This window comes from Folsomia candida, unplaced genomic scaffold (assembly GCF_002217175.1).
Source record: "Folsomia candida strain VU population unplaced genomic scaffold, ASM221717v1 Fcan01_Sc024, whole genome shotgun sequence".
In the NCBI taxonomy this organism is placed as follows: domain Eukaryota; kingdom Metazoa; phylum Arthropoda; class Collembola; order Entomobryomorpha; family Isotomidae; genus Folsomia; species Folsomia candida.
In genome coordinates, this window is record NW_019091216.1 from 1113893 (window position 1) to 1138856 (window position 24964).

Consider the following 24964-nt stretch of genomic DNA (forward strand, 5'->3'; position numbering starts at 1 on the left):
ATTTTGTACATTTATTTAATTTGTGCTTTTTTTACTACTAGATATTTAATTTAAGGACCAAAGAAATAGTTAAACTCGTCGGCTTCCGCTTTCTTGTCCAACTCTTCTTGTGAGAGGTGAATGACGACCTTGGGAGGATGCGAGCGAGGCAGAAGGGGTCGCCCTTTCTGAAATGGGGTCAATAACGCTATGCATTCATCTTAATTGGTGATTTTATAATATTTTTCTGCTTACCCTGCGATGAATGGGCGCTTTGGCACGATCGAGTTGCCTGGATTTCCTCTCTTCTTGAACTTTCTTGCGGTGGTTCATCTTTTCCAAACGTTCCATTTCGCGACGTTCCTTGTCCAATTCCTGGAAACAAAGTAATGCAACTTTTCATACGTTCATGCAAAGCTAATTTCTGGTAGTACAAAACTATCGACTGGAAATTTTTGAGGAAATTTATCGTGAAAAAATGGCAAATGTAGCATTTTTTAACTCTATATGTAGTTTTGTAAGTACCAAAAACTAACTTGACATAAAATATGAAGAGTTTCATTTATCTGAAAACTCTTGAAATTAATGGGATTTTAGAAATTTGCATTGAAGTAAATTTGCATACGGATATAAGATTTAAAACTATCTATGACCTAACAATCGTCATCCTTTAAGACAATATGCTATAAATAAATTATGGACAGACTCACCCTTGAGATTTGCATCACTACGTCTGTCGGCATGGCTTGGATTTCGTACCTGCGTAAATAAATATGTAAATGTGTACGAGATTGGACGCTACAAGTATTTAGAGGGTAAAGGAAACTTACATCAAATCCTCAAAATTTTTCTCGATCGAGGTCAACATCATGATTGGATTGAGGTGATGGTCAATCGTACCTGGGCAATTTTTTGTTAAATTATGAAAAACGTCTACTTAATTATGCATTAAAATTTGTATCTGTTTATAAATTACCAACTGCTGCTCTGTAAACTCTGGCGACATGTTTTTGCAATATTTTGTATAATTTTTGCTGCTGTCGGACATCATAATTTCCACCGGTGAACATTCTATAGGGTAAAGTTTGATTAGTTGAGATTTAAGATAATAAATTGTGGCGACGTGGACGTACTCGACGAGCATGGCCAAAGCGTTGGCACGATCCTCATTACCGTCAATGTTTGCCTGCATGCGATTGATCTCATCGCGCAAAAGGCGACCCCGGTGGTTCAGATTTTTCTGGAAATTGATAAATTTAAAATTTGCATACAGAGTAAAATGTCGATTTATGGAAATTATTTATTTGTATGTCTCACTCTTGTAGCCGTGATTTGATTATTGACACGTTCCAACATTTCTTCAGAAGCTTGGGAGTGTTGTATGAGAGACAGGTTGGCTTCTTCCATGTCCGAGTAGATTTGCAAAAGTTGGCTGGGTCGGGTGAAACTTAGGCCTGGATTTTTTTGCAAGTGTAGAAAATTGGTGGTGAAATTTTTATCGTAAATTTTAAGATAGGAGTGGATGATTTATCACAAAAATTGTTAATATATGCACATTTTTAATGATTTCTTGGCTCTGGGAACTTATATTTTAAAATTCTGGATGACAAATTTGCAGTCAGTCAGTTGATTAATGAAATGACGGTGAGTTTTTAAGCGAGTTTCGACGAACTCCATTTTTCTGAAGGTTTCCTAAACTTGAGATCTCCTCCGTTAGAAAGTGTCAAAATCAGGGTGGATATTTCTATAAAAAAAATTGGCAACGACCTGCTCTCCAAATTTGTCATCCAGAATTTTAAAATAAGTTCCCAGAGCGGAGAAATGATTAAAAATGTGCTGATTTTGTGACAATTTTTGATGAGTTCTTGCGTCAAACAAGTATTTCTGACCTGCGAGTTCTCTTCGGTCCGTGTCCTCATCGCCGGGCACGAGTTCGAGTGATTTTAGGAGGGCGAACTCATTAAAGCCGTCTTCATCCTCTGTGCAAAAAAATTTGCATGGAAAAATTTCTTTGCCAAAATAAATTGGTAAAAGTAAATACCAGCATTTTTCAAAATTTTCTTGGTTCCCGGCCCCATCATCAACTTTTCGAAGGCTTTTCTCTCCTGTTTTTCGACCACGTGTACGAGTCTGCTCTTGTTCCTCTGGACCAGACTGGACACGATGGTTCTGGGGGAGAGGAAGCCGGTCTCGTGGATGGGCTCCTGCGACGCCGAGGGCAGCGTCGAGTCGTCGTCGAAATCGTCGTCCAGACTGCCTCGCCGAATTTGCTGTTCGTCCTCTTCCGGTTCGTCCGAGATGGTGATGACCTCTTCCGGCATGCCCAAGTAGCGACGAACCTCTTTATGCAGGGTGGACAGGAACTCGCTGCTGGCGGCGTTTCCGACTAAATAAATTAAATCCTAAATTTTTACGGGGCCTTAAGAAAAAGCTCAGACGGCAACCTTGTCTAGCCCGAGTCGGGGTTTTGCTAATAATTGTAAGACGACCACGACCATTTTTTTAATATTAGGATAGATTTTGCTCATTTTCGAAATTGATGAATAATTTTGTATGATTTACTTGTGTGCAAAATTTCAAGTCAATTGTTGGGGAGTTAGTTTTACGAGATTAATTGATAGATAGATAGACGAACAGACAGATACCGTGACGGGTACATAAGCCCTGACATTTAGCTCATGTTCGTACTTGAGTCCTAATTTTGCATATTCTACAGAAATATATGCAAAATTTCAAGTCGATTGGGTAAGTTTTAACACGAGTGTAATCGATATATAGACAGACAGATAACCATGACGGGCACATAAGGTCAGACTCGGACCAAAAATTACACAAAAAATATACAAATTTTTACACGAGGCACGATGCTGTCCGCTGGAGAAGTAATCTTCGTAGAGTTCTTTGGCCCTTTCCTCCACGGTTTGCTGCGCCTTCTTGAGGGACATGCCTTGCTTGAGGTACAGCATCAACTCCTCTTTCACTTGTTGCTCTCTCTGGGGAGAAAAAATGAGGCAGAAAATTGTGGAAATTTTGCAGAAAATTGTGGAAAGAATTTTTAAAAAATTCTGCTTACATGCTGAGCTCGAATCTCTTCTTCTTCATCCTTTCGCATAATTTCTCTGGCGATATCGTCCAAGAATCGCATGTAGGTTTTGCACTCGCGTAAACTCTCATTCGTTTGGATGATGTCCGACTTGACGTGGTTTATCTGGATGCTCAACTGTCGAACTTGGAGGGTTTTGTCGAGTTTTTCCTTTAACGCGTGCTCCGCCCTGGATGGAGGGATGAAAATATGTGTAAATAAAATAGAAGAAAGCTAATTCCGGGAGAAAGTAAGCAAGACTTGCAAGAAATAGGGGGGAGAAAGTGGTTTCTTGCAAGGGAATATTTTGACCTGCAAGAAATGCAAGGCACAAAAAAACGACACCACGCGACTATACTTCATACGGCTAAATGGCGCATGTTTCTTGCACACTTTCTCCTAGTTTATTGCACCTTGCATTTCTTGCATTTCAATGCAAAAATGTAGCAAACTCGCAAGGAACGAAACACTGGAAAGTAACCACTTGCAAGAATAACGGAGAGAAAGTGGTTTTATGCAGATATTTGGACCTGCACGAAATGCAATGCGCAAGCACTACGCTCCGCAGTTATAGTTCATGCGGCGCGTATTTGTTGCATTTTCTCCCACTTTCTTGCACCCCCCATTTCTTGCGCTTTTTGCTTTCCAGTTGAAGAAATATGGCAAACGCACAAGAAACGAAACACTGAAGAGAAAGTTGACTGATTTTTGCATAAAAGTGGACGCCTTACGTTAACGCGACTTGGTGCGTTTTTTCGTCATTCTCCTTCAAAAAGGTTTCGAAAGCCTCCTTGGTGAAGTCGGTGAGCCATTCGTAATCTTTGAGACAGGCTTCCTCAAACTCCCGGGTTTTGCCGATCATTTCCAGAGCGATTTTTCTGGACCGGATCGCCCTCTGAAAATGATTTTGGAGAGATTTGCATTAAGAAATTGTATAAGTTTGGAACAGGTATTATGTAAATATGGACACACCCGAAGATAGTAGATATTCTTGCGCTGCATGATATACTCGGTGTGCAATTTGCGGGAGACTTTTTGCAAATGGTTGATATGCAATCCATTCTGGGCACGCCAAATGACTTGCTTGTAATCGTGGGCGAGGGCTGTTTCGGGAGATTAATTAATTAAGGCGTAATTTTAGTAATTAACATATATGAGCAAAATAGTTTGTGAAAGTATAGTACTTTGAGCTGGGTTCTTCCCAGGGTTTGGATTTCCGAGGCTGTCACACCCACAAAAAGACTAAAATCTACACGGAGAAGGCAATACAGTCGTATGAAAATACAAGTTTTCTGAAGAATTTAGCTATATATCGCTGTCAAAATACCTCATTTTTAACAATCGTGAAAACAATAGGTTTTGACCCCGATAAAAACGCAATTTCTTCACAAAACCATGCACTATTTTCGTACGACTGATGCCTTCGCTGTGTAGATTTTCGTCCTTTTGTAGATGTGAAGACCTGAAAATTTTAACCTGAAGAACTGAGCTCAAAATACCGTATTTTAACAATGTATTGTGTCCATGTACATCTGACTTGTATGGTTTTGAGACTTACAAGGTTTAAAAGTGGGCTGAAGAAAGGGTTTAATTCTGGCTAAAACGGTCTGATTCTGCTTGAATAGGGACGTCCCCTTCATCAGAGCGGGCGTCTCAGCCGCCTTCTTCTTCACCTGAAAAATTGTGTAACAGCGTAATTAAATTAAGATCGTAATTATTTTTTACTAATTAATTATTGACCCACCTCCGCCTTCTCTGCCTCGCATTTCGCCATAAATTCCTTAATACTGGGCGGATACTGGAACGGATTTGGAGCATCGTCCCCATCCACGAAGGGCACGCTGCCAAACTTGATCTTATCGGAGGGAACGTCGGACTGGGTCAAACTACCCGATTTGACAGGGGGCGGGGGCGGCGTGGTCATGAAAATCTTCTTGCGAACGTCCCCAATCGGGGGGAGGAAAATGGGGAAGGGTTCCTTCTTCGGGGTGAGGATGTCAATCATCTTCTTGCTCGCGAGTCGGGCAGACATTTGCGTCTTTGTGGGAGGAGCGGCAGGATTTGCCGGGTTGGAGGTGGAGTGTCGCGTGGATTCGGTGGGAGGAGGTGGAGGTGGACCATCTGTGTGTGAAAGTGGGGGGGTCTCTTCGGGGGGAGGAGGAGGAGGAAGTTGTGGCGGTGGTGGGTCGACTACGGCGAGTGGTGGTGGGGGTGGAGGTGCTACTTCCGCGGACATGGTGACGAAGAGGGGGGGATTTTTGTGGGGGGTGAAATATGTATGTAGGACCAGAATTTGTGGAGAAAGTTTTGCGTGGGGCGTGACACGTGAGATTCTGAATTATTGGAAATCGATCCCGAAATAAAGTTATTATTGATTAAACAAGTGCTTTTTGAACAAAAATTTGCATGGTAACAAAGCTTTACATTTGTATATATTATGCACTCCTGTGTTAATAGAAGAGTGGCACGATTAGATAGATATGTATGTAAATATGTACACAATTTATAATTTCACCCCCCCCCCCCCCCCCGCACGAAAATGTGGTGCATTTTTTTAACTGGACAATTTGAATCGGGACTAAACGTGGAGAATCGTGGGTGGGGAAAAAGCTTGGTGAGAGATGACCAATTAATTGTGATGATGAAGAATTTTAATTTATAATTTTCGCAAATCACTGTTTGATTATTTGGCACTTTATGTTGTGTAACGTGCAAATTATATGACTCATTATTTTCGCCGGCTTGTCAACACCTTCTCCAATATTTTTGTATGAGTAATAAGCTAATCTTTTATGACTAACTACATTATCTGCCAATTAATTAATTGACCCCCTTCAAAACGATGTGATTTACTTTCGACGTCATAAAAATTGATGGACAATGATTAATCCCGTTATCTCCTTTGACATGACCCATTAATATTAAGTATAAAATAACAACACAATTAATTAAACAGTTTAAGGTACCACTTAATTAAATGCAGGTTGTATTATTATCATTTCTTGTTAATTAATTAATTGACAGATTTTAACTCGTTCAATTGAACGGTAAGTGTTATTTGTAAATGAATGAGTTGTTATCATCTATCTCGATAAGAGCGATACATTTGGTGCGATAAGGTGAGAAATAAATGCTTAATCACACGCCCTCAATTGTTGAGTCGTCAGTGTTGGTTTGTATTTGCTGAAAGTTGTGCAATTTTTTGCAAAAATGGCGAAATTTTTCGTACTCTTGCTCGCCCTGGTTTTTGGCATCTCTTCCGCGCAGGAGAACGTGATTCCTCCAGAAATTCGGGTGGAAATTGATGCCCTGCTGGAGTCATGGATGACCTCGAAAAACACGCCCGGCCTTAGTCTCGCCATTACGAGGGGGGACGGGGAGCTAGTTTACACGAGGGGGTATGGGTACCGAGATGTCGAGAATAGACTGCAAGTCGATCCCGGCACGTTGTTCGGGATCGGATCGATTACAAAGGTGAGGCAAAAAAAATGACACAATTTCGCAGTGTTTTTGGACACCCAAAACCCAGTTCAAAAGCGTCCAAAACTGTGCAAAAATTGGAAGCGGGGCGTCTTTATTAACGACTTTTTAAAATGATCTAATCTAATCTCTCCTTAATTTTGACCACTTTGGTGTACAAATTTGGAAAAACTTTTGATTAGCATGTTTTCTTATAATAAATATAGAAATTTTCTAAACTATGCCTCATTACACCCCAAAATCTCAAAATTAAGAAAGATTCAACAATGAAGAACTTCTAGCATTTTCTCCATTTTCTATTTTGAACACTTTTGGACGTGCAAACTTCGGTGTTCAAAATTGGGTACAACCAATTTTTTACTGCTGATCTGGACAGTGGTTAAACAAATATGTTTGTTAATATGTTTCTGGAAAAATGTAGAGTTTTGCGGCCACCGTCGTGATCAAGAAGTTGAACGAAATGTTTCCTGAACTGGATGTGACCGTGCTGGACACGCCGATTCGGATTTTAGCCCCCGGATATAATTTCGTTTTGAGTGACAGGTAAAATATGAAGGAGAGAAAGAGTATTTAGTAATTTATAATACGATACGTGTTTGACACAATTTTTTGCGTGCAGATACCGTTCTGAGAGTGTGACATTCCGTGACCTTTTGTCCCACCGGGTTTGCACGTTCCCAGAATTGGCAGGAATGTGGGTTCAGACCTACACTAGTTTTGAAGATATTTACTAGTAAGAAATTTAAAGAGAGAAAAATTTGCAATTTTTTTTTCTAAAAAAATAGGAAGATTTGTAATTGTGTATATAATTTTGCATGCGCAGTCGACACCGTTACACGGTGGAGTATTGTAGCTTTCGAAATGGGTACGTTTACAACAACGGGCTGATCGGGATGGCTGGAGATATCATTGCGCACATGGCTAATTCCACGTTTAACGAGATGGTAGGCTTATCATGGATTAGATAAGATGCTGAGTATGGAGGTCTCCTAGCGTATATTGTCTCCAATTTTGAGCAAATTAGTGTGAATCGATGACGAATTTGATTAGTATGAAATTTGGGAAAGATACGATCTCCCAAAAGGCACGTTTGGTCCAGATATTTGCATCTGAAGAGGAAAAAACGCGTCCGAAAGTGGACAAATTTTACACTTTCCGAATTTACTGCGCGTTTTCTCCTCTTTGGATGCAAACATCTCGGCCAAACGTGCCCATTGGGAGATCGTGTCTTTCGCAAATTTCATTCTAATCAAATTCGTCGCCGATTAGGACTAATTTACTCAAATTCGGAGAACATGCACCGGGAGACCTCAATTGTATGGGCACAAATTAAAATTATGTATGTACGATTAATGTAGTTATCAGAATTATTGGGTGCGATCGGGATGAACGAGACGACGTGGGTGAAGGAGAGTGACGACCATAACAACATGATGGGTCGATCCGTCCCCTACATCTGGAAGGATGACGGCCTTATCCGCTACAATCCGGAACTACTCAAGTAATAAAAAATGCCATGATTTCATACATTGACGGCAGAAGTGAGGGGACATAATCCCCCCAGAAATTCAGAACAATAGTATCTTGCCTACGTTATTAAGTCCCTCCTTCTCTGATCCCACGATGCGAATGTCCCCCGAACTTCCGCCGGCACTGATTTCATTGATAATCATGAATAACAGGGGGGATTTTGCAGGGGGGTCGTGATTGTGAATGCGGCCGGAGGAATCCTCAGTTCCGCGCAGGACATGATGAAGTACATGCAATTTCAGCTGAATCTGGGGAACGTTGGGGGGCAACAAATCGTCCCAGAGGTAAAAATCTTGTTTCAGCGGACGAGTGGATGATAATAATCTTCAAAATTAGCAGATTTTTAATAATTTTTCTCTGGGAATTTATTTTAAAATTTTGGACTGCAAATTTTGTGGGGCAAGTAGTTGCCAATCTTTTTAAAAATATACACTCCAGATTTTGATATATACTTTTTAATTGGCGGAGGAGATCTCAAGTTTAAGAAGCCTTCAGAAAAATCGGAACTCGTCGAAAAACTATTCCATCAATCAACTCAGGGCAAATTGGTCTTCCAGAATTTTAAAATAAATTCCAAGAGCAGAGAAATGATTAAAAAAGTGCGGATTATGACGATGAGTCCTAGATAAAGATGTAGGTATGCAAATTATTGATCTTTAGGCCGTCATGGGGTGGCTGACAGCGCCGTCCAACCTGCAAGTGGCTGGGTTCATAAAAACTGGGGACAATCCGAACGCCACGGTCGACCTGAACCTGGCGTATGGTCTTTGTCTCAATGTGGGCGTTTATGATGGTGGGTTTTTAGATGAGAAGAAAATTGTGGAGAAGTATTAATTAGATTTTATGGGTAGGTTGGCTCCGTGTGAGTCACGGGGGGTACATCCCCCCGTACGAGAGCTTGATGCATCTCTTCCCCAGCCTGAATTTGGGCATCTTCGTCACGATGAATGGACCTGGAACTGCCGCCGCGTCTGCGGAGCCTGTCAACGCTTTGCTTAATAAGATTTTCGACATTCTTCAGGGTACAGATTTGCTAAAATTAGGTATTCAGAGTGACGACGAATTTGTAGCATGCTCTCGGATTTTGAGCAAGTTAATGTCAATCAATCGCAAATTTAATTAGTATGAAGACACGAATACATGATCACCTAGAGGGCCTAGAGATATTTTTATATTCGGAAAGTGTAAAATTTGTCGACTTGAAGACACATTTTCTCCGCTTTGGATGCAAATATCTGCAAATTTGGGAGATCGTGTGTTTCGCAAATATAAATTTGCGGTCGTGTGACACTACTAGTTTAATGAAAACGTGTGATACCTTTTTAGGGAATACAAAGCGGGGGTCAAAGGTTGCGTCGCATTCCTTCTCTGACCTTACGGTTGGACCGTACCCGATTATTCGAGAGAGGAAGGAGAATAAAGTGGAAGGCTTGGCACAAGTTAAAAGGATTGAACCGGAAGAAGCTGTCGGTGTTTTTGGGAGTGGTTTTAACGGTAGGTCTACAGCTTGCCAAAATTACATGCTAATGAACATGGCGGATATGTATTTTATGAAAAATCGCTAAAACATGAATTTAATATTTGAGAAAAATGCTAAAATATTTACGAAATATGCATGAACAAAGAGCAAAAACATTGAATTTTTGTCTGGATTTTTTATGATTCAATTTCTAAGAGTAAAAAAATTTCGTGTCTCAAATCGTTGAAATATTTGCAAAATATACGTACTTTTGAAAAAAATATGTAAACGATTTCCACATTTTTCAAATAATAACGGAAATATTTATGAATATTTCTGACGGGTTAGAAATATGTGACCATATGTAGAAATATTTTGGAATTTTTGTGATCTATAAAAATTAACGGACAAAGCTTGACCAAATGAAAAAGTTGAAACTAAATAAATATTCGCCCTCTGAAAATAATTTATCGCAGGCGAGATGAGCCTCACGATGCGGACGAATCCTTCGGGGGGACAGCAGTTGTACGTCGAGTACGGCGTTTGGGGTCACGGTTGGCTCACGCAGACGTCCAACGCGACCTTCACGATCGAATGGGACAATGACTACTGGATGTTGGCCTGGTCCAACCAGGTCGGGCCGACCGAAGTCATCCTGTACTTCGTGGATGCGGACACGATTCAATTTTGGGACAATGGGTTTCAAAGCGCGACCAATTTCGAGAGAGGATTACGGGTCGATGACCTGCCAGAAATTCCATACGCGCCGGATAGTTGTGGACCAGAATACTTAGCATAAATACTTAGCATGTTTTAATTAAGGTACGAATTATCGCCAAAATCAGCACATTTTTAATCATTTAATCATCATCTCTGGGAACTTATTTCAAAATTCTGAACGACACATTTGCCGTCGGTGAGTTGGAATGGTGGTGAATTTTCGTTCAATCGTTCTAATCGTTCAAAAAGTGTCAAAATCTGAATTGTATATTTTAAAAAAATTGGGAACGTCTTTCTCTACAAATTTGTCGTCCAGAAATTGAGTTTTTCTAGTGAGGAGAAATAATTAAAAATGTTATGCATTTTACGATTTTGGCGATGAGTCCTACCTTAAATTTAAGAAATTGAATCAAAGTTAATGATACGTTGTTACAAATTTTATTGAAAAAGTATAAAAAAGTGTGTACAAAAATCCAGTAATAAATTCATTGTTGATATAAAATATGTACTGAAAACTTTGGCAGTGCTCAAGTTCATTTTCTAATACAATTTCGGCAAAACATAATCATTAGTAAAATACAGGAAATTTTGAAGCACTAATTATCGTACATACATTTTTGTAAAGTTCATTATCCAGCATAATCCAAAAATTCGGACGGAAACTTATTAGTAAAATACAGGGAATTTTGTGAAATACTACTAACAAATTATCGTACATACATTTTTGTAAAGTTCATTATCTAACAAAATACAAAATTCGAAAGAGGGAGAAATAAGTGAAAAAATGTGATTCCGAATTATGGTGAATTTGTCGTCTTTAAATCTTTAAACGCATCCGAAAGTTTTTCGTACTCTGCACGATCTGGATTTTGGCCACGTGGTCGATGTCGGTATCGATCACCTGCTGCTGCTTCTGCCTCCTGCAATTCTTGATCGTTCGCCGCTTCCTGCAGCCCAAGCGCGGTGGGGTCCCAGATTTCGTACTCTTTGAGCATGTCGCGTCGTCGGCGTCGCTCTTCACCCTCGTCGTGCAGGATTGTGGGGTAGTGACGGCCCGGAATTGGGCAGGTTTGGTAGGCCACGGTCAAAACGTGGAGCAAGTTGAAGGCATAGCGGTTCGCGACGTTGATGGGACAGAAGTAGACACCGTCGCGGCGCTGGAAAAAGATAAAATATAATTGAGTGGGGGTTAAATATGGGAGGATTTTTATTTATAGGGGGAGGTTTCCCAGCGTTAAGCTCTCGGATTTTGAGGAAATTAGTGTGAATCGATGACAAATTTAGGTAATGGGGCACGTGGGTTCGATTTGTGGTGTAAAAATTTGCAATCGCTTTGCGTGGAATTGCGGGGGCGAGCTTTTTTCGAGGGTTCATTTACAGGAATTTTCCGGGGTTTTGTTCCCCTGTTTTTCAGGGAGAAACAGAAATGGAACCCCAAAACATTTGCAAAATACACGATCTCCCAATTGACACGTTTCGCTGAGATATTTACATCCCAAGAGATGAGAAAACACGCAGTAAATTTGGAAAGTGTAAAATCTATCGACTTGATTTGACTTTAAAGCAAATTTTCTCCTCTTCGGATGCAAATATCTCTCGTCAAACGTGCCCATTCGGAGATCGTGTCTTTCGCAAGCTTCAAACTAACTAAACTTGTGATAGATTGAGACGTAATTTCCTCAAAATACGCTGGGAGACCTCCATTGAGTGAGTGAATAAAAAACTATATTGAGCTTACAACTGAATGATATCTGCACGCCAATTCTTCCCGATGTGCGTAGTTGTCCACCTTGAGAAAGTCGATGACTTCGCCGGCATGGGCGAAAATTCCTCTCGAGACGAAGGGCAGTTTGGGAGGGAAGGCCACGTAGCGTTCCGTCTCTTCTTGCATGATGGACAGTGAGAGTTCCAGTTGGTTCGGAATTCGCCGAGGGAAAGAAGAAGACGAAGCACATGCCCCAGCGGCCGCGGCGCCCGGGGACCACGGTGAGCTTGGCTTAGGACGATCCGGAACTCGGCTGAGGTCCAGTCTGCTGGTCATCATGGCGATCATGTCGTCGAGCGAGAGGAGATAGAATTCGTAACGAGTTTGGAGATTTTGGGCGTAGATTCCTAAAAAGGGAAGATTGTAGTTAGTGGCAAGATTTGCAGGAATGGGGAAAATACTTTGGAGAAATACAGTATTTTGAGCTCGGTTTGGATTTCTGGGGATGTTAGAGCTACAAATAAGCGAGAATCTACGTGGGGAGGCAACAATCATACGAAAATTCCTGTTTTGTCAAGAAATTAACTTTTCATCGCTGTCAAAATACATTGTTTTCAGGATTTTTCGAAAATAGTTTGGCAGCGATAAAAAGTTGGTTTCTTTTCATAAAATAGGAATTTTCATATGACAATTGTATTCTAAACGTAGATTTTTGTCCTTTTGTGAGTATAATCCCCCAAAATTCCAGTCCTTGCACGAACGGAGCTCAAAATACTGTATTTTTTTATCGAAATTTTCTTACCTGCTTGGAACATCAACCATTTCAAACACAATTCAGTCGTTGGGAGTTGTTCGGTGAGGCAGTAAAACACGACACGGCCGTCCTTCCCCACCTAAATTGTTAAATTAAATGCATTGTTATATAATTAATTAATCATGATAAAAATACTTGGAAAACTTTTTTGTACCTTGTTTCCAATCTGGAAAAGTGCATCCAGAATTGCCCGATAATCCTGGGCTCGCTTATCATACCCGGGCATCGGCAGGGCCAACTTTTTAGCGCACTTGGCGACTTCATTTTTCCGATGTTTGGGATAATCCTCACCTGTAAAAAAAGTAAAGTGTTCGGAAAAACAAATCAAAATCTAGAACCAGAGTGCAAGCCCGAGTCAGGTTGTTACTAATAATTGAGATTGAGAGAACTTTCTTATTTTTCCACAGATTTTTCCTATTTTTGAACTTGATTCCTAATTTTGAAAATTCTACGTATACGCAAAATTTCTAGTTGTTATCTTGTGTTGCATATATAATTGAAAGACATACAGACAGACAGACAACCATGACAGGTTTATAAGCCCTGACTCGGGCTAAATACAACTTTTTCATACATTTTAGTTATCTTACGTTGCATATTCTACGTGTGTACAAAATTTCAAGGAGAGATTGGATAAGTTTTCCATCGACAAACAGACAGACAGACAGACAACTATGACGGGTATAATTATAAGCTCTGACTTGGGTTCAAAAAAGCGAGACAATTATTTACCTGGGTCGATCAAAGCCGAAAAATTCTTCAAGATTCCTTTCTTCACGCTGAAAATGGTGAGACCGACTTCTGCGACCATGAAGTCGTCCGCGTCGCCAGGCGGTTTCTCGCTGTACGTGCTGAATTGTAGGATTGAAATCGGAATCATTTCCGGATTTACGCCGTTGAGCAGCGTGGCGAGAAGGGTCCTCATATTTGAGAAGGATTCAGGTCCATAGCAATATTTGACCATGACTTGCTCAGCCCTGTGGGTGGTGAAGGAGAGAAAATAATTAGTTTTTGTAAGGTTAATTTGCAGAGGTGGGCAAAATAATTTGTCGAAATACAGAATTGTTCCCGTCATGCCCACAAAAAGACGAAAATATACGTGGAGAAGGTAGCAGTCGAAAATACAGGTTTTGTGAAGAAGATAACCATTTATCGGTGTCAAAATATGTTGTTTTCGCGATTTTCAAGTATTTTGGCATCGATGAAAAGTTAATTTCTTCACAAAACCTGAATTTTTGACTGATTGTTGCCTTCTCCACGTAGATTCCCGTCTTTTTGTGGGTGTAACAGCCCAGGAAATCTACTCAAAATACTACATTTCCATTTCCACCAATTATTTTCCTCCCCTCTATTAATTTGATTAATTATTTTTGTTATTTAATTAATTTCTCCAGCTGAGGAGCTGGAAGAGAAATTTGTATTTCTTTTTCTCTTCACTTTTCGAGAATTTTCTACATTTTTCTATTTACTTTTTGAAATTAATTCTTAATCAAGTGCGAAAAGTTCGAATTTCTAACTAATTTCAAATTAATTAATTAATTATTTAGTAAATTAACTTACACTTGTGCAAAGCTGGTTGGTGATAAAGATGAATATCCGTGTCGCGACGATAAGCCGACCGCCCCCTCGATCGTTTCCGGTTGTTGACCTTGAGTTTTGCCCATTTTTTCTGTCGAGTTGTTGTCGTCCGCCATCTGTTTGTAGATCTCTTTTTGATCAGTGGGCATTTCCTGGGTGAGAAAAAAGAAAATAGTGAAAAAGTGAAATAAATATTTGCAAAGTCGCGAAAAAACACAAGAGTGGCGATCAACTCTGACAAACGTAAAATAAAATAAGTTTCCTGGAAACTCTCCTCCCTTACCTTCCACTCGGAATCAATCAGTGTAGCAACTTCTGCCAAACCTCGGGTAAGTTTTATCCCACTCCGAATTATTTCCTCTTTTCGGTGCAGCATAAAAAAGAAAAAGGCGTTCTTCTTTGGCATAATTTGAAAAGTGGGGGGAGTTTTATATTTGTTTACTGGAATTTTCGGAAAGTTTGAAAAAAAACTGGAATTTTTTTTAGGAAATTTGGTGACGACGACGACGACAAGTGTTTTGGAGAAGAAACTTGACAGAGTGGAGACGGGTCAAGAGTCAAAGTTGTAGTGGAGGAGATGATGATCTGGAAGGAAGGAATTGGACGACAGCGACGCGACGCGCGACTCGACCACCACCACCACCGCGATAAGGCAGGGATGATGAGAGCGCACCTGGCTTTCCGAGAGGTGAGCAAATTAATTCGCACAAGAGGAAAATGGGCCGTTCATAATGGATGTGATCGGTGATTTTCAGAGAATTTTGACCCCTATCTATATGCCCCATGTTATACAATTAACATGGAAAGGATAGGATAGGATGCCTTGAACCCCCAGTCAAATCGATCACATACTTTTCGCACGGGTTGAGGTCAGGTGAGGTGAAGGTGAGGCGTCCTGTGCGAAAAAGCGGCTAAAAATAGATGTCTTGGATGGAGTGGCGTCCTTTTTGCGAAAGGCGTCGTTTCTTCGTCTTCATCTTCTGGACTTGGGCTTTGTTGTAAAATCAAGCTCGAAGAGAGAGGACGTCGTCGTCTCCCAAAATTGTGCCAAATTTCTTGTATTTTTTTTTCGGAGTTTTCTGGACAATTTTACAAATTTTGTGTGATGTAGGTATCTAAGTACGTAAGATAAGTCTTCCACTCCCCCACACAAAGTAGTTGTAAATACTTATTTGTAAATAAGAATACTTTATTATAGAGTTGGATTTGTTTGTGGACAGTTTTGGGGAGTTTGACAGGGGTGATGGCGTCTTCGAAATGTGTGGGTCCGCCGCCTGCGACGAATTCTGGGGAGTGTTTGGTCGTGGATTTCATCGAATTGGTGTACGGGAGACTGGTCGTTAGAGTTGTGAGTCCGGAGGTAAGTTTAGTTTTGTAGTGAGTTATTAATTTCTTAATTAGTTTGGGAAATTCACTTTAAGTTTTGACTTGTTACTGTAAATTTTTGAATTATTTTGAGAAATTCAAGTTATATTTTGACTTATTGCGAGAAATTCACGTAAATTTTGACTTGTTAATGTAAATTTCTAACTTCTTTTCGGAAATTCACTTTAAGTTTTGACTTTACTATAAATTTCCGACTTATTTTGAGAAATTCGCCTTAAATTTTGCTTTATTTTCTGTCTTTTTTTGCACAGAATGAGGCCACAATAGTTGAAGTATTAAAGAAGAATTTTTCCGGGGTGAGGGAGTCGCCCCCGTTCAGCGAGGTTCGGGCAGGTGACCACTACATGGGTCGACTGGACATCGAGAGTGGGATCATCCTGAGACGAATTCAGGTCACCGAAGGGCCCGGCGAGGACCTCGATGCGCCCATTAAATGTGTAGACATCGACAACGGAGAGTCCGTGAAGGTCCAGTGGTACAATTTGTTCGTCTTGAAGGATGACGCCATGAATTTTCCGAGACAGGTGAGAAATTATTACGTTTTGATGATAAAATTCTGGGTTTTGTGGGAAAAAATGCTGTTTTTGATGGTAAAATTTCTGGGTTTTGACGTAAAAATGCTGTGTTTGATACTAAAAATTAGGGTTATTTTTAATCCACCAGACTTTTAATTGAAATCACATAACTAAATATATTGAAATCGCATAACTTGAATTTCCAGTGCTTTAATTCAATTTAAAAACTGTAAAATTGAAATCTGCCAGACTTTTCTGAATCATACATTTTATTCAATTTCGAAGATTTGCCTTTAGAAATTTTAGGAAAACATGAGCTATTTCTTTGAATTTTTGTATAAAAAAATTATCAACAAGTAGGCGGCCTACCGGCCTTGGCAGGGCAGACCCTGAAGGCTCAATATCCCAACAGGAACGGTCATGGCGTCCTCTCTCTGACGTTGAAACCATTCCAAATTATTGCAATTCCTAGACCGTAGGAAACAACGGTCCCCAGCACCCCTTCTCACTTTTAAAGGAACTAGTTTCCGGTTAATACTCCAGTTAACCTACATAGTTTGTTTAAAGTTGGAACGAGGTCATATGTCGGTGTAGAGCATTATTTTGGAATCTAACGAGACGAAGTCCCTGTCCAACAATGCTCATATGCTTGAGGCTTACCATTATGTAGCTCACCAGTGGACTCGTTTTCTAAAAGTGTTTTCATTTTTCATTGATTGATTTAACTATGCACATTATTTGTGCTTGGGAATCCTGGAGCTTGGGCCCCATACTTTTGGTTAACAAATTTTGTTTCGAACACTCTTAGAAATCCAATATCCAAATAAAATCAAATATTCATTACCAGGCTATCATAAATGTATGATTCTACCAAAGTGGTGTTGATAAGTAATACGGTGTAACACATAACAGTTCGTTATTAAAGTTTTACAATGTCGGTAGGAAATTATCACAGACCGGTATGATTTTAATACCAAGCGGTAGCAACTTTATAATACCGAGAAATCAATACCAGCCCGAGTATACCAGATTTCTGACAGTGAAGTGGTTGCAAAATTCCTTGGTGTCTCCGATTTCTACTACTGTGTACTTCTAGATTATGATTGTATGGTTTACCATTGATTAGAAGAGCAAGGGATACCTGAACAGTAACTATTTTGATGGATTTTTACATATAAATGAATTCATAAGTTATGAAATTCCGTGTCTGATGGATTCAGTTATAGAGGTTGTTTTAAGGCATATAAAGTACTGGAAATTCAAGTTATGGAATTTCAATATATTTAGTTATGTGATTTCAATTAAAAGTCTGGCCCATTAAATGAGACCCTAAAAATTATGGGTTCTGTTGTAAAAATGCTTTTTTTGATGGTAAAATTTCTGGGTTTTTATTGTGAAAGTGTTGTTTGTTGTTTTTTGATGATAACAACTTTTTTTGCTTAAAAAATGTAATTTTTTGTGTTTTTTTGCAGACCTTCGACGTATTTCCATCCGGCATGGAGCTGATTTTTGGGACGAGTTACCTCGCCCGTGTGATGGACGAGCCGCCGCAACGCTACATACTCAAAGTGGTCAACCCCAGGGACGGAGCGCCACCGAAATGTCACGTGACGACGTACGGAGTCCGAAGAGAGGTTCCCGTTGTGCATCTCTACTATGCAAATGCCCCCTTGCTCTCCGCCGTGGTCGTGGCGGAAGGAAAGGTCTCCACGGCGTTCAAATGCGTACAGCCGATGGTAAGATATTATTTATCAATAATTTTCAGGGGGAGGGGGGGGAGATAGTTTGTTAGAGTATTTTGTGAGTGGTGTTCTTCCCAGGGATTTCCGGGGGTGTTACGCCCACAAAAAGACGAAAATCTACACGGTGAATTGTATAAAAGTCATATGAAAATACAGGTTTTGGGAAAAAAATTAACTCTTCATCGATGCCGTTTACACGATTTTTTAAAAATAAAGGGGTTTTCCACCGATAAAAAGTTGATTTCTTCAGAAACCATGTATTTTCGTGTGACCATTATCTTCACGTAGATTCTGGTCTTTTTGTGGATGCAACAGCCCTGGAAATGCAAATCCTGGGAAGAACGGAACTCAAAATACTTTTATATTTTAATTTTTTGTCATGTATTTTGCCCAAACCAAATCATATGACGTGAATTGGAAATATGTAAATATGTATTTTTATTCAGGTCGGTGAGGAGGTGAAGGTGATCGTGACGCATCTCGTGAATGACGGGTCGTTCATCTATCAGTACGAGAAATGCTTGGTCAAGTCCATCCAGGCCTACTTGGGGAAGATCGAGTGGAGCCAGGGGCAGGTGGCGCGTGCCAGCAATACGAGACCGGACACCGTCTACTTATCTAAATTCGAGGGGGCCTTGTACCGATGCCAAGTCATCAAAGTTGTGAGTGAGGATAAGGTAAAAAGAAATGAGGGGTCGAAATGGTGTGATTTTTAGAAATTATGTAATTTATAAGGGTGCAGTTTTTAGAAATTGGTAGAAATACGTGAAAAGTTTGGAGTTACTTTTAGAAATTGGTAGAAATACGTGAAAAGTTTGGAGTTACTTTTAGAAATTGGTAGAAATACGTGAAAAATTGGGGGTAACTTTTAGAAATTTTGAGAAATATGTGAAAAATTTAGTGTAGTATTTAGAAATTTTGAGGAATACGTGACAAATTGGGGGCAACTTTTAAAAATGTTTTGAAATACGTGAAAAATTCAGTGTAATTTAGAGAAATCAATTTATTTGTGATAAATTTAGCGTGTAATTTTTCGAAATTTTAAGAATTACGTGGAAAATTGTGTGTAATTTTTGTTACTTCTAGGTTTTGGTGGTTTACATTGATTACGGGAATGAAGGGGAGATCCCAGTTCGAGACATGATGGAAGCAGAAACAGTCCAGAGATTGTTGAGCCTCATTCCGCCGCAGGTTTGGACTCTTGAATATTAATTATTTGCAGATTATGCAGATTTTCATGCAAATTTTTTGCGTTTTATTTCAGTGTCTTCGTGCCAAGTTGACAGGAATTGGGCACATGAAAAGTACGGATGACTTTTGGGAGGTGGCTGGGATGGATCGATTCATTTTGAAGGTTTGAAATTTTTGAAATTTCGAAATTTATGAAAATAAAATCGGGAAATTTTGAAAATAAAATCAGGAAATTTACTTACTTTATGTTTTTTAGATTGACAACGTTCCCGAGGGTTCATTCCGGCGGCCACGTGTCTCTTTGTACTTGAGGGGCAAGCTAGAAACGTCGGTGAACGATGTGCTGCTCGAGAAGGGGTTGGCGTTTATCAAGAAACCGAGCAGATCGAAGCAGAAAGACGTGGTCCCCGTTCCCCCCGCGGGTAAAAGAGACGTCCCCCCCACCCCGGCTGAAATTGTGTCCAGCCTGGTATCAATCGTCACTTCGGCGAAAGTAACCGTGACACCGGCGATGGTGCTCCCCATTTCGACGGCTGTGATCGCTCCGACGCGGGCTGGGTTGGGGGCTAAGAGTCCGCCAGTGGTCGTCACTAGTCCCCCAGTGGTCGTCACTCCGCGATCCCCAGTAGTCGTCACTAGTCCTCCGGTGGTCGTCACCCCAGTGGTCACTCCTCGTCCTGCAGAAATCGTCACTCCTCGTCCTGCAGAAATCGTCACTCCTCGTCCTGCAGAAATCGTCACTCCTCGTCCTGCAGAAATCGTCACTCCTCGTCCTGCAGAAATCGTCACTCCTCGTCCTGCAGAAATCGTCACTCCTCGTCCTGCAGAAATCGTCACTTTTCGTCCCCCAGTGGTCATCTCTCCTCGTCCTCCAGCGGTCGTCGCCCCTCGCCCCCCAGTGGTCGTCACCCCTCGTCCTCCAGCGGTCACCACTGCTCGTCCTCCAGGAGTCGTCACTCCTCGTCCTCCCGTGACCCCTGCGAACCGCCCCGCTTTTGTCGCCCCCATCCGACCCCTCGTTCCTCCTCCCCCCGTACCAACCACATCTTCGGCCCCTCTTGCCCCTGTTCCGAAGACCCCGTTGACCTCGCTGAACTCGTCTTTCGACAAGAACAACGGGAGTTTTGCGAGTGAGGAAGTCGACTTTGGGAAATTCGCGACCTCCGGCGCCGTCCGACTCGCGGATTGGGCCGATGTCTCCGAATTCTTCACGACCACCGAGTCCCAAACGGACGGGGAGCTCGCATTGTTCCACGTGACGCAAGTTTTCGGGGATAATTTGGCGGTATTACGAAAATATATAAGTTATTCTTAACGAATTTAATTATGTTAATTAATTTTGTAATTGGGGGATTATTTTTAATAGCTGAGACAGCACAAAAGTGGGAATCTCCTGCTCGACATGGAGACCACTTTGGGGGAATATCTTCAAGTTAAAGTGGCTGGAGGGAGGAACGCGGTGAGGCTGGTGGAGCATAAGTGGTACGCAGTTTTCTACCAGAAACTGGATAAGTGGACGAGGTGAGGATTTACATGGGATTTAGTTTGTAATTAATTAATTAATGATGGAGCAGCGTATGTATGTTCCCAGATTTTTTTGCATGTTTTGTTCTCCCGTGGTGATTAAACTGATTAATTATGTTTATTGTTAAATTGTGGGGATGAAGGGAGGGGGCGGCGGGGGGATTTTTTTGCATGTTTTGTCCCGTGGTGATTAAGCTGATTAATTATGTTAATTGTTATTTTGTGGGGATGAATTGGGGGATTTTTTTGCTTGTTTTGTTCTCCCAGGGTAATTAAGCTGATTAATTACTAACCCCAGGTTTAGACTTCACGTTAGCATCACGTTCTCCTCCCAATCCGATTTTTTGATTGGTCGAAATTTTTAATTGTCTTAGTGATATTTTTGATTAGCCAATCAAAAAATCGGATTGGGACGAGAACGTGATGCTAACGTGAAGTCTAAACCCGGCGTAAGTTAACTATTTTTTTATGATTTGGAGTATGTGCCCATTTCGAGAGAACAATTAATTTAATAAATTAAGAAATGAGAAGTTGATTAAATTGTAATTAATTAATTATTTTGCAGATGCGTCCTGCTGAAGAAGGAGACGCTGGACGGGATTCCGGTTGCGATTTTCCGGCTTATGGACTACGGCCTGTGGTTTTCTCTGCCACTGGAATCGGACTCCAGTGCTGGACCGGATGTCCAAGAGTTGCCACTGTTCTTCACGCATCTGAAGCCGCAAGGGGTCACGGCGTCCCTGAGCTGTAAGTAAAATGTTGCTACATTTCTAACGTAGGACTGAATGACTAATTACCGAAATGAACACATTTTTAATTATTTGTTTGCCACTGGGAACTTATTTTAAAATTCTGGCCAAAAAATTTGCAGTCAGTGAGTTGATTAATAGAATGGCCGTAAGTTTTTGAAGCCAGTTTTTCGATGAGTTCCAATTTTTTTGAAGGCTTCTTAAACTTGAGATCTTCTTCAAAAAGTGTCAAAATCTGGAGTGCATATTTCTGAAAAGTTGGGAACGACCTGCTTTACAAATTTGTCGTCCAGAATTTGAAAATAAATTTACCAGAGGAGAGAAATGATTAAAAATGTGGGGATTTTGGCCATGAGTTATACTTTAATAAAATGTTAATTGGCTACTTTTAGGTGTGCGAAAGGAGGGAATATCCGCCAAGATTCTGGACCAAGTGGACAAACCCCTTGTGCAAGTCCGGATCCAGAAGTACTTGCCCCCCGGGGACGGGAGAGATATCCCCCACGCTAAAATTTCCGTCCTCCGAATTGTGAATGGGGAGGAAAAACGGAGAGTTGTTCGGGAAAGGAAAAATTCGATTTAGATGGAAGACTGTCAAGATGAAGGGAGGGGCGGGAGGTTTTTTGCATGTTTTGTTCTCCGCTGTTAATTAAGCTGATTATTATGTTAATTGTTAAATTGTGGGGATGAATTGGGGGATTTTTTTTGCTTGTTTTGTTCTCTCGTGATAATTAAGCTGATTAATTATGTTAATTATTTTTTTACGATTTTATCTATGTCAAGATTATTGAAGTCAATTATTTATTAACCTTGACTTTTTTGAGAGAGAATTTTGTATGAATTTCTGACTCTTTTGTATATTTTTTATAAATGTATGTGTATTTGATGAAAATGATAAAAAAAAAATAAAATAAAATAAATAAATGAATAAATGATATTTATGAATTTTGTTGTTTTCGTGATAATAAAATATTGGAAATTAAAATTTTATGCGTATTTACTGTCTGTATTATTGGGAAAGTTAAGGAATTAATGTAGGACTCGATGATGTATCACCAAACTTTTGAAAAAAGAAAAGCATGTTTTTAATGACTTCTCGGTTCTGGGAATTTATATTAAAATTTTGGACAACAAATTTGCAGTTAGTGAGTTGATTAATGGAATGACGTTTGTTTTTTAAGCCAGTTTCGACGAGTTTCAATTTTCTAAATTGAGATCTCATCTTTCAAAACGTGTTCAAATCTGGAATGGATATTTTTTTCAAAATTTGCAATAACTTCCCCTGTAAATTTACGGTTCAGAATCTTAAAATAAATTCCCGGAGTGCACAAATAATTAAAATGTGCTGAGTTTGAAGAACTTTGAAGTCAATTTCAATTTTTTTTAGGTAGTTTGGTTGCTACGAAAAATTGATACTTTAATAAATTAATACAAACAGTAAAACTTGGCACTAATTAATAATTAATTATTCCCATCGCAAAATTGCGAATCATCTCATTTTCGCAAATTGTTTTTTGCAAAAAAGAATCAACCTCGTCCACGGTTTTGATCTGAAAAGGAGGAGGAAGAATGGCGTCGAAGAAGAAGAGCAAAGGGAAGGGGAAGAAGGGGGCGAAGGGTCCCCCCAAAATGAGCAAGAAGGAAAAAAAGCTCCGCGCCAAGTACCGGTCGCTCATGGTGGAGGACAAGCTGGGGAAAGAGGTCTTCGCCGTGGACCTGCGCCGCGACGAGTTGGAGTGGGCCGCGGAAAAGATGAAGGAACAGGTCACCCTGTGTCGCGAGGAGAGGATCAGATTCCAACTCGAACGAGATTTCCTCTACGATGTGAGTCAGGAAATGATAGTTTTTTGAATTTTGAGGTTTATATTTCTGAAAGTTTCTTTATAAAGCTCTCCGATTTTGAGCAAATTAGTGTCAATCTGTGACAAATTTGATTGGTATGAAATTTGCAAAAGACGCGATCTCCCAATGGACACCTTTGGCAGAGATATTTGCATCCGAAGAGGAGATAACCCGCAGTAAATTTGGAAAGTGTGAAATTTGTCGATTTGAAGACGCGTTTTCTCCTCTTCGGATGCAAATATCTCTGCCAAAGGTGTCCATTGGGAGATGGCGTCTTTTGCAAATTTCATACCAATCAAATTTGTCATAGATTGACACTAATTTGCTCAAAATCGGAGAGCATACGATGGGAGACCTCCATTGTTAGGGTCCAATTTTTTTGGTTTAAATTTCCATTTCCGCAAAAAATGTCGAGGGATATATTTTGCAAAGTGAAAAGTGTTCTGCCTGGTTCGCATTTTATTTGTTATTTTTTTTTCAGGTGAAAGAAACTTACTGGAAAAAGTATCGATGTCTGATGGTTAGTGGCGTATTTAGATTAAAAATTTGCAAGGTCTCCTCGTTGCGTGCAGAATTTTTTGCATGTTTTTATCTAGATTGAGGAAGAGAAGAAGATCGCGGACAATAATCGGATGCATCAAGACGCCGATGACAATAAAACCATCAAATCAATCGAGGTAAATAAATTAAGAGATAGTTTTTCTGGAGGAGAAAAGTTGACTTATTTTAGGAATCGATTACTCGTCACGAAAATTGTCAAAATTAACGCATTTTTGATAATTTCTCGGCTCTGGGAATTTATTTTAAAATTCTGGGCGACAAATTTGCAGTCAGTGAGTTGATTGATGGAATGGCGATGAGTTTTTGAAGTCTGTTTCGACGAGTTCCAATTTTTCTGAAGGTTTCTGAAACGTGAGATCTCCTCCTTCAAAAACGGTCAAAATTTGGAATGCACATTTTCAAAAAATTGGTAACTCCCTGCTCTGCAAATTTATCGTTCAGAATTTTAAAATAAGTTCCCAGAGCGGAGAAATGATTAAAAATGTGCAAATTTTGACAATTTTTGCGTTGATTACTACGTTAAATATTTATTTCATGAAATTTTGAACTTTTGAGGGGAAACATTTCCGGTACGATGCGCAAATCAACTGCACGGCGATGGACGTGCGGGACGAGATCCGGAGGAAAAAGTTGAAAGACCTACTGGAGCGAGAATGGCAAGGAATTGCGACCGATATCGAAGAACAGAACGACATTTTGGCCAAAAATGCGGAAAAATATAGAAAAAGTATTGGTGACACGCGGTAAGAAATTATACAAAACTGCGGTAAAAAACCAAAATATTTTTGAAAAGACGGATTTTTTACCTTTCTTTGGCCGAAACTATTATTAGTTTTTAATTTAAATTTTTGTCTAGTCCAGTTTTTCAACAAAATCCTTTCACAATTTTTGAAATACGTACTTTTAAAAAAATAGTAGAAAGAAATATATGCTTGTTTGAAAAAAAACGCTAGAACATTTATGGACGGGGTACGGAAAACCATAAATATTTGAATTTACAGGTATTTAAATTTCGTGATTTTGCTGAAAATGTAAAATCATTGAAATTTGACAGCATTTGTCTTTTAAAACAAAAATTGTACCTACATTTTTATATTTGAAATAAAT

General features: G+C 40.0%; 4 protein-coding genes across 5 annotated transcripts; 2 read left to right on the plus strand and 2 right to left on the minus strand.

The window, feature by feature from the left end:
* Positions 1–19: 19 nt before the first annotated feature.
* LOC110859153 (cilia- and flagella-associated protein 100) lies at positions 20–5557 on the minus strand. Its single transcript, XM_022108023.2, has 15 exons — positions 4806–5557; positions 4620–4734; positions 4034–4164; positions 3793–3956; positions 3053–3251; positions 2834–2972; positions 2021–2365; positions 1869–1958; positions 1297–1433; positions 1113–1219; positions 956–1050; positions 810–879; positions 690–738; positions 235–354; positions 20–167 (listed from the first exon to the last, which is right to left on the minus strand). Exons 1-15 carry the CDS (start codon positions 5295–5297, stop codon positions 51–53), a joined length of 2370 nt encoding a protein of 789 aa, XP_021963715.2. The 5' UTR covers positions 5298–5557; the 3' UTR covers positions 20–50.
* A 503-nt stretch (positions 5558–6060) lies between these two features.
* Positions 6061–10765, plus strand: LOC110859117. 2 transcript variants are annotated; one of them, XM_022107988.2, is made up of 10 exons: positions 6061–6535; positions 6963–7084; positions 7161–7274; positions 7365–7485; positions 7900–8042; positions 8238–8355; positions 8732–8864; positions 8923–9114; positions 9398–9565; positions 10007–10765. In XM_022107988.2, exons 1-10 carry the CDS (start codon positions 6272–6274, stop codon positions 10327–10329), a joined length of 1698 nt encoding a protein of 565 aa, XP_021963680.1. In that variant the 5' UTR covers positions 6061–6271; the 3' UTR covers positions 10330–10765. The 2 variants fall into 2 exon arrangements, with proteins under 2 accessions (XP_021963680.1, XP_021963681.1); XM_022107989.2 differs by having other exon boundaries at positions 6194–6535; positions 8923–9093.
* Positions 10766–10882: 117 nt separating this feature from the next.
* LOC118438678 lies at positions 10883–14778 on the minus strand. The gene is made up of 7 exons (XM_035859262.1): positions 14631–14778; positions 14330–14499; positions 13502–13746; positions 12924–13060; positions 12758–12848; positions 11989–12362; positions 10883–11407 (listed from the first exon to the last, which is right to left on the minus strand). Exons 1-7 carry the CDS (start codon positions 14751–14753, stop codon positions 11048–11050), a joined length of 1500 nt encoding a protein of 499 aa, XP_035715155.1. The 5' UTR covers positions 14754–14778; the 3' UTR covers positions 10883–11047.
* On the plus strand, positions 14572–22294 carry LOC118438677. Its single transcript, XM_035859261.1, has 12 exons — positions 14572–14676; positions 14834–15035; positions 15103–15707; positions 15985–16257; positions 17721–17984; positions 18437–18667; positions 19077–19181; positions 19255–19344; positions 19438–20466; positions 20548–20702; positions 21271–21452; positions 21847–22294. Exons 3-12 carry the CDS (start codon positions 15591–15593, stop codon positions 22035–22037), a joined length of 2637 nt encoding a protein of 878 aa, XP_035715154.1. The 5' UTR covers positions 14572–14676; positions 14834–15035; positions 15103–15590; the 3' UTR covers positions 22038–22294.
* Positions 22295–24964: the final 2670 nt, after the last annotated feature.

Bases quoted from the DNA above. Each gene is read 5' to 3' on its own strand.
- LOC118438678 (XM_035859262.1), bottom strand. From the start codon at position 14,753: ATGCCAAAGAAGAACGCCTTTTTCTTTTTTATGCTGCACCGAAAAGAG. The intron at 14,500-14,630 runs GTAAGGGAGGAG...TTTCTCACCCAG, and splicing joins TGATTGATTCCGAGTGGAAG to GAAATGCCCACTGATCAAAA. The intron at 12,849-12,923 runs GTACAAAAAAGT...TTAACAATTTAG, and splicing joins TTTTCCAGATTGGAAACAAG to GTGGGGAAGGACGGCCGTGT.
- LOC110859117 (XM_022107988.2), top strand. From the start codon at position 6,272: ATGGCGAAATTTTTCGTACTCTTGCTCGCCCTGGTTTTTGGCATCTCT. The intron at 9,115-9,397 runs GTATTCAGAGTG...ATACCTTTTTAG, and splicing joins TACAGATTTGCTAAAATTAG to GGAATACAAAGCGGGGGTCA. The intron at 9,566-10,006 runs GTAGGTCTACAG...AATTTATCGCAG, and splicing joins TTTTGGGAGTGGTTTTAACG to GCGAGATGAGCCTCACGATG.
- LOC118438677 (XM_035859261.1), top strand. From the start codon at position 15,591: ATGGCGTCTTCGAAATGTGTGGGTCCGCCGCCTGCGACGAATTCTGGG. The intron at 16,258-17,720 runs GTGAGAAATTAT...GTTTTTTTGCAG, and splicing joins CCATGAATTTTCCGAGACAG to ACCTTCGACGTATTTCCATC. The intron at 21,453-21,846 runs GTAAGTAAAATG...GGCTACTTTTAG, and splicing joins GGTCACGGCGTCCCTGAGCT to GTGTGCGAAAGGAGGGAATA.
- LOC110859153 (XM_022108023.2), bottom strand. From the start codon at position 5,297: ATGTCCGCGGAAGTAGCACCTCCACCCCCACCACCACTCGCCGTAGTC. The intron at 3,957-4,033 runs GTGTGTCCATAT...AATCATTTTCAG, and splicing joins AGAATATCTACTATCTTCGG to AGGGCGATCCGGTCCAGAAA. The intron at 739-809 runs GTAAGTTTCCTT...TTATTTACGCAG, and splicing joins AAAAATTTTGAGGATTTGAT to GTACGAAATCCAAGCCATGC.